Source organism: Zea mays, chromosome 5 (genome assembly GCF_902167145.1).
Source record: "Zea mays cultivar B73 chromosome 5, Zm-B73-REFERENCE-NAM-5.0, whole genome shotgun sequence".
Classification (NCBI taxonomy): Eukaryota; Viridiplantae; Streptophyta; class Magnoliopsida; order Poales; family Poaceae; genus Zea; species Zea mays.
In genome coordinates this window covers 133,994,125-134,002,164 of record NC_050100.1, presented here as the reverse complement: position 1 = coordinate 134,002,164, position 8,040 = coordinate 133,994,125, and the positions used below count along the sequence as shown (strand labels likewise).

Here is an 8,040-nt window from a genome sequence, read left to right as displayed (position 1 = left end):
CACAGGATCACCTATTCACCCCCCCTCTAGGTGCTCTCACACCTTGAAGTTGGCAAGGAACTTTGCTCTCGTCTCTTGAATCAGCTGCTCCTTATGCTCCTCGAATTGGAGCTGTTCGTCAGCCGGCAAGGTTTCCCAAGTCGGCTCTATAATGTTGCTGGGGGAGACTTCAGAACTATCACTTGAACCGGCCATTGAGGGCCGATTTGATGGGTCTAGATGTGTGTTCCCCAGCGGAGTCGCCAAAAAGTATGTTGACACCTTTTTAGGGCGCCAATCACTCAACACGAACCAGCGGCGGTGCTCTCTGCACAGGGGCAGACGGTCAGCAGCCAGGGGCCGGACAGTCCTCGGCCTGGCGCGAGGCTAGGGTTCCTACCTGACGGTCGGACGGTCCGCGCCCTGGGGCTGGACGGTCCGCGCGTGCGCAGTGGCGACGGAAGATCGCCGGCGGCGCCTGAATCTCGCTCCCGGGAGGGACCCTGTCGGAGAGGAGAGATCCTAGGTGATGTCTAGGCTCGGCAGGCCGACCTAGACTCCTCTAATCGATGTAGAGTCGAAGAGAAGCAAAGAATTTGGGGATTGGAAGGCTAAACTAGAACTAGGCTAGAACTATTCCTATGAAATAAATGCGAAATAGAAGTGTTATTGATTCGATTGATGAATACAAATCGACCGTATACCTCTCTATTTATAGAGGAGGGGGCTGGACCCTTTACAAATTAATTTCCGAGCTAATTCTGCGAATCTAGCTAACAATTGTAGCACAAAATTCGGAACCCTAATCTGCTCTGCGCACGCGCGGACCGTCCCCCCCCACAGTCGTGGACCGTCTGGACCGTGGACCGTCTGGCCTCAGGGCCGGACCGTCCGCCGCTCAATTTACTGCTCAACACCCCCATACCCTATCCCTGCCCCTTCTACCGAGGAAGGTAGGTTGTCTGTTTGCCCTCGCGGTGACCATGTTGCTTGGGAGCCCGCCTAGGGACTTCGTATTGCTTTTAGGAGCCCCGGGTGGAGTTGTCACGTCTCAACAGTCTGATTGGGGCTCAGTTAGTCCTCTACAACTCTGCGGAGGGCACGGACTTTCAAGCCCTTTACAGGGAGTTGGATGGGATGGAGGGCAATGTCGAGAGCAGGCTTAGCATGGTGCAGGTCGGCTTGCATCGATTCTTGACCATGAGCAAGGTGCTTTCGGTAAGCACTGTTCGGCCAGCATGTGTGGGAAATGCTTTCGTTTTAATGACCCATATCTCATTGTTACCTTTCTTCCTGCTTTTAGTCGATCATGGGGACATCAACAGTGAAGTATCGCTTTATTCATGGCCAAAAGAAAGTGTGGGAGCATTTCGTGAATAAACTTTAGAAGGCCAAGGACGAGGCCGCCAAGACCTATGCCCGTGCCAAGTCGGCCTAAAAGGCTTATGACATGCTAGCAGAAGCGACGAAGGAGGTGATGATGCCACTGCCTTGGTGGAAGGGGGCCACTGAATCTCAAATCGTAGCCCTGAAGAGGGAAGTGGCTTGCCGAATCGAGGAGGAGGAAAGACTCTAGACCCGCCTTGGTGGTAGAGTTCTTACGACCTTGCCCCTCTATTCATTACTGGTTTGAGCTCTTTTGATCCCCTTCAATATCTCCTTCCTCATTGGCCAGACATGTCCACAAAACTTGACATGACTGAGGAGAAGCTAGTCGAAGTACAACACAATTTAGGAGGGCTAGAAAGGGAGAACCATCACCTATTGAGGGTGATGGATGTCGCGTGTGAGCGACTGGGAGCATCCCCTTCGTCCGGGCCAGAGCCCCTGCTCTCTCGCTTTGAGCATTTTGCGGGCCACGTTCACGAACTAGATGTGGAAGCCTTTTGCCGGGCATCAACATGTCTCATTACAAAAAGGGAATCAATCTAGAAGCCTGAGCGAAGGCTATTGTGACACCTGTAGCAACGTGGAGCTTACAGAGATGGCCGAGGCCTCGAAGCCCATGGCTCTGAAGCTAGTTGATGTCTTGGTCGGCAATGCCCTTCCTAGCAGGCGGCGGGAGAGCCCCAAGTCTTTTCAAGGTTAAGGGCAGAGCTTCTTGATACTCCAGATACTTCGAACAATCTTAATGCCTATTTTCTAGAGGTCCCCTCTGTCTTATGTGGCCATCTAGGCCCTAGGGGAATGGACATCAAGCCATTTATGAAAGGCCTCTCGGTTGGTAGATAGGCGTATCCATCAGATCAAAATAAGCAACTTTCTTCATTTTTCTCAGGGGGCGCACCCCTTCTCGCTTCTTGCCAAGGTCAAGAGAGGCATCGTGGGATTGTGTTATCCTTGGTGGTGCACTGACTTGTGGGGGTCGTAGGATGCACACCCCCGAGCCTCGGAGGGGGTTTCTTATGATAGAGAAAGCAAACATAATGAGTACAGGGGTTTACGTAATACATATCTATTCGATGTTGCGCTAGTGGCTAGGCGGACCCGACATCGTTTGTCCTCGGGGCTTCGGTACCCTTCAAGACACCATCATCGACTGCCATCTGGAACTTGGTGAAGAGGACGTTGAGAACGTGCAAGGCCCCTACATGGCACACAACTATCAGTGTTTTGAACTAGCACCGACGAGTAAATTTGTATATGTGCGTTCTGGATCCGGATGGTGTGCTCAGTGGGTGCAAGATTTATATTGGTTCAGGCGTCCCAACTTCTAGTCTTCAATGCCTTGTGCTACCAACACCTTGTTGCTTGATGCTTGTAGTAGGGGTTACAAGCGGGCGAGTGAGGGAAGAGTTTCCAAGTCTCTGTGGTTTATGTTGCTAAAGGTTCTATGTATCGGGTGTTCGCCACCGACTAAGTTGTTGAGTATCGTTTCTCTCTGTGTGGCCTTGTGTCTCTTTGGTCGTCCTCCTTTTTGTTGGGACGACTCTCTCCTTTTATTGTCTAAGGAGGGGGTCGGTTACAACTAGCTTCTTGGGGAAAGAATTCTCGCGTTGTGGTAGAATGAAGTGTTTCTACCTTTGGTAGAAACTCATCTATCGGTATTTGCCTTGGTCGTCTAAGCTCTCTGGTTGGGCTATTTAAGTCGTGTGTGGGCGGCAGGGGACTTAGGTGTCATTATTACTCCTCTTGTGTCGCATCGACCCCTGGCCTTCGTAGCCTGAGCCTCGGCGATCCTCGTCATGTTGTGGGCCCTTTAGATCGTCAAGGGGCTCAGGCCATGAGTGAGTCACAGGGCTATGGCCTCATAGGTCATAAGTGGGTCTCTGGCCCAGGTTCATAGGTCATGAGTGGGGCTTTGGCCCGGGTTCACAGGTCATGAGTGGAAAGAGGACCGACTCCTCTGTCGTGGCTCGGCGCCAGGCGTATTTAATGTGATCAGTCATTTATGACGAGGATGTCTCGGGCCGGGTGTCTCGGGCCGGGTGCGGAATCCACTCGACTAGCTTTCTCTTGGTTCACCTGACGCCCTGTTCACCTCTGCCTCGCTCGACCACCAAGCTCGGTGCTCGGGGTTACTCGGGGGCGGGCTCTTCTGCAGCGGACTCTCCCTCCATCCTCCCTCCAACTTGTGGGTCCCAGGAGCCCAGGGATTTGTTCCCTAACAATACTCTTTATCAGCACCAATTCAACTTCACTTGTAGCAAAGGGGTTTTATGCCTAACTATATTTGTTGGACCAAACATGGAAAAAAGGGGTCTTAGTGGACAAAGAAGAGGAGGATGACACTAAGGCCCTGTTTGGCACAGCTTATTTTCAGCTTCTTCACAAATTTAAGCAGAAGTTCTGCCAAACAGGCAGCTTATCAGTTCAGCCGCTTCTCAGAATACACTAAAAACAGCCAACAAGCAGAAGCTGATTTTCACCAGCTTCTCAGATAAGCTGTTTTTTCAACAAGCAGTAGCTGTGCCAAACAGGGCCTAAGTCGAGGTGGTAACTATCGTGGCTGGAACCAGGGCTGGCAGTACCATTCTCTTGACATGGTCTGAACCAAACACAGCAACGCCTATCGACCATGAGGCGGTAACGATCCTGGCTGGAACTAGGGCGGGCGGTATCGACCACTGCACTGGCACCGATCTAAGGCTTATTCTAGCTTGGACTTTTCTTTATTATAACTTCAATGTTGATTGGTATATATCTATCAGCATCAGGCACCAGGTATGATTACTTATTTCTAAAGAACTTGTGTTGTCACTGTTAGTCTAATCTTCGTCCATATAACACACATGAACTTCAGTTCTGTTTAAAACAATGGATTGTCTCGGATATTATAGTACTCTATATATATATAAAGGGCATAGCAAGTGCTTAATTTAGATGTATGATCGAGAGAAGAAGCTTATGTGTCCTACGACGCCACATTCGATGAAAATATCCATCTGCACTCCAAACTGGTACTAGACTCGTTCAGAAATTTTATCCTTCATCCAACTATGTTTAATCCTTCTTCCGGAATAGACAGACAGTCACTGATCAATTATCAATTAACTAATGATCAATCCGGTTGAGCCTGCTGGAGAAATTCACAGCAACATGAACAGGTGTCTGGCAATCCCAGACAGAATCTCATGTTTCCATGTCTGCAGGAAGAGCCACACTGAAGACTCTGTTCTTCGCCTTCAGTGCCTGCAGAGTGGAGACCCAAGAGCAACATTCAGAACACAGGAGGAGAACAAAACATCCAATGACAGCGCGTATGGAACCTTTAAAACTCGTGCTTACTTCCTTGTTCCAGTCGGTGCATAAGGTAACGGAGAGCAGCGAGAGCATCTGCACCACCAGGCCGCACAAGATCCCGAACCAGAGGCCCTGTTGTGTTCAGAGTTGGCACAAGAACTTCCCTGATGTAATTCACAAACTGAAGGATCCCAATCGAAGTTGCAAAGAGAGCAGGAGAGTACCATTCCCGCGAGACGGCGCACGAAGGCGAAAGCGAGCGCGGCAGGGATACCGGCGAGGTAGTAGGCGGCAAGGTTGATGAAAGCGCCGGCCTTCTGGCGGCCACAGCCCCTCACTACACCTGAGAGCACGCACTGCTGGCCGTCGAGCATGACGGACACGGCGAGGACCGGCATCATCCTGGCGGTGTACCTGGCCACTTCCTCCTCGCTGCTGTACGCGTACCCCCACAGGTCGCGTACCAGCACTATGACCAGAGCTTCCGACGTGCCCACGATGAGCGCCAGAAGCACCACCACCCGGGCCGCCAGTCGGGCTGCGTGAGGCCGCCCTGCTCCAAGCTCGTTCGACACACGCGTGCTGCATGCTCAAAACGACATGATCCAGAGGACAATCATCGTCAAAAAAACTATCTAGTGCTAGTCATTTACAACTATATATTTGGAAAACCAAGTCTCTTTTTTTTCTGTAATTGAATGTTGGAAATGAAGCTAGCATGGTCTTTGGTCTGGATTCTCGACCTTATGGCAGCACCAAGTCCAAGAGGGGCCATGAACGCCAATGAGCTAGTGTTCAAGCTGCAAGAATCACAGAAATGGGCATGGGATCGGGCACGACACAAGCGGCAAGGTAAATGCTAGCTGCAGGCAATTGTAGAACGATCTTTTCATTAATTACCAGATGGACAGCACGGCCGTCTCCAGCTTGGGGTTGGGGAGCAGTCCGGACAGTAGCACCAGGAGCTCGAAGGACCACCACTCCATGCTGCAGTGCAGTGCACCACCCAGATGTCATGAGATTGCTTGCTTGGAGAATCGAAATGGGAAGAATATATTCAATGCCTTACCACACCATGACAGCCGACGGCACGGCGAGCCTGAGGAAATCGGGGACGCCGCGGAACGCCTCCGCCGAGAAGCCCGTCCAGGTGGCCTTGCAGGCCGGAGCCACCCTGACATAGACGGCCAAGAAGGAGAGGTTGGCGAGGTAGGAGACGGCGTTGGCCAGCGCGGCGCCGTTGCAGCCCAGCCCGAGCCCGCGCACCAGCAGCCAGCAGACGGCCGGGTGGCACAGCGCGGTGGCGCCGGAGCTCAGCATCACAGGCACCACCAGGTTCTGCGTCTGCAGGAACCGGACGTGGCACTGCAGCGCCCCGTACACGACCATGGCCGGGATCAGGCACCGGATGTAGCTGCCGGCCCCCGCCGCGATCTCCGGGTCCTGCCCGCACCACGCCAGGATGTCGCCGGTGTAGGCCCACACCAGCGCCACCGGGACGCTCACGAGAGCAAGCACCAGCATGGCCCGCTGCTTGTGGACGCCCAGCAGGTGGTGCTGCCGCGCACCGAAGGCCTGCCCGCACAGCGTGTCCAGGCTGCACGCCATGCCTGCCTGACAAATGTATCTGCAGTAGCACACTAGGAGACGGAAGCAAGGAGAGTAGGATACTGGCTAGCACAACGCGCGGCGGGCGGTTACCAGCAAGCTGAAGCCGGTGACGCCGGCGAAGGAGGTGGCCAGGGAGGCGCTGGCCAGCGCGAGCTCCCCAAGGTGGCCGACGAACATGACGGACACCATCTGGACCGTGTTCTGCAGGAGGAACCCGACCACGAGCGGCCCGGCGAGGTACAACTGCTTCTTCACCTCGCACACCACACCGCTCTCCTCACTACCACCATCCTTCCTACCGGTGCCTGCGGCCGCGAGGAGCGCCGCCTCCATTACTGACCTCGCTCGTGCTTCACTGAGCGAGAAGGGTAGGCAAGAATGGCGCAGAAACGTCCCTCATCTAACTATTTTATACATTTCTGACGCGTGATTGAGCAAAAACTAATTTATACATGCTTGCTGGTGATGTTGGGAAAGAGTTTTTTGGCTGATGCAGCAATCGCCCCAAGACCAATTAAACGACAAATAGACTTGCCAGCAAGGTTCAAATGGGTGACGAACTGATGATAGGAACTAACCGTGAAAACACCGATCCAATGATAATATGTCATGTCATGCTTGTATAGCATAGCATAAGCCTGAAAACAAATCTTATGAGATCCCTGTGTAGTTTAATCGATTTGACTGCATACCTTAAACAATAGTATTAAAGTATCGTACGTTTCTATGGTTCTTCGTACGAGTTAAGCGGCGCGTGTTAAGATAAGTTAAAATATAGATCTATCTCTCATGTTCCCGTACTAGTTACAACAGCGTGCTTATCGAGACATAATTGATAGTACAACCCAAATTGAATTCGAATACTTGACGTGAAAATAATTGGATCGAGTGTCTACATATATGGTTAAAATAGTGTATCCCAGCACGATATAAATTTTGATCTCCAAGGTATATTAGAACTGCTTCTCTACTATACTTAAAACACTAGTTTCAACGGTCGTCATACGTCATATTTTTACAAATAACCTCTCACATCTATATTAACTAGTCGGTTACCCATACGCTACGACGGCTCACAACAATACCCACATAAATTATCCACAAAAAAGATCTCAATATTTTTATTGATTGTCTCCGCTCTTTGTATAATATTTTTTATGAACGCACGGGTACCATAGGTAGCAAATCAGAAACATTCATCCCTCGCCTCCCCCACTTCTAAGGTTTCATAGAGCAGGAGGGGAAGGTAAGAGGTGAACATACATGTTTCTTGCTGGAGAAGGACACGACGAAGATCTAGGCATCTAGAGGCGACATAGGTAGTATACCGCTAGATATATAGGGAGAGAACACGCAAGCGGAGAAAGAAACCCAGCCAGAGCAGCTTCAAACCGAGAGGCACCCGCGCGAGACGTCAATCCGAGAAGGGTGAGAGAATTGGAGTGTCTTCCTAGCTCAGGACCCGCCGAAGCGACACAACACCACCACCAACTCCGTAGCATATGCTGGCTGCTGCCACGCTACGGGCCTTGGTTGTCCAATATCTCACACTTGGACTCCTCATCGCCAAGATAACCTAAGCATGGCAGACGCCACCATGTCCTCCTCGACGGCACGCACGGAGAAAGGCCAGGAGCATGACTGACTCGCCTCGTTCCCGTGTCGACGACCATCGGTCGATTTGCGGCTGCGACCGTGGGCGTGGGCAGCAGGTTGGGGAGGAAGAATATGGCGAAGGCCGGGAAGACGAAAGAGACGTCCGACGAT

General features: G+C 51.8%; 1 protein-coding gene across 2 annotated transcripts; it reads right to left on the bottom strand.

Moving 5' to 3' along the window:
- Window positions 1-4,188: 4,188 nt before the first annotated feature.
- LOC103626905 (protein DETOXIFICATION 16) lies at window positions 4,189-6,887 on the bottom strand. 2 transcript variants are annotated; one of them, XM_008647253.2, is made up of 7 exons: window positions 6,364-6,887; window positions 5,732-6,276; window positions 5,563-5,649; window positions 5,406-5,462; window positions 4,887-5,244; window positions 4,708-4,794; window positions 4,189-4,611 (listed from the first exon to the last, which is right to left on the bottom strand). In XM_008647253.2, the coding sequence occupies exons 1-7, from the start codon at window positions 6,604-6,606 to the stop codon at window positions 4,552-4,554; spliced, it is 1,437 nt and encodes a 478-aa protein (XP_008645475.1). In that variant the 5' UTR covers window positions 6,607-6,887; the 3' UTR covers window positions 4,189-4,551. The 2 variants fall into 2 exon arrangements, with proteins under 2 accessions (XP_008645475.1, XP_020394051.1); XM_020538462.2 differs by having other exon boundaries at window positions 5,732-6,289; window positions 6,364-6,615.
- Between the last annotated feature and the right edge of the window lie 1,153 nt (window positions 6,888-8,040).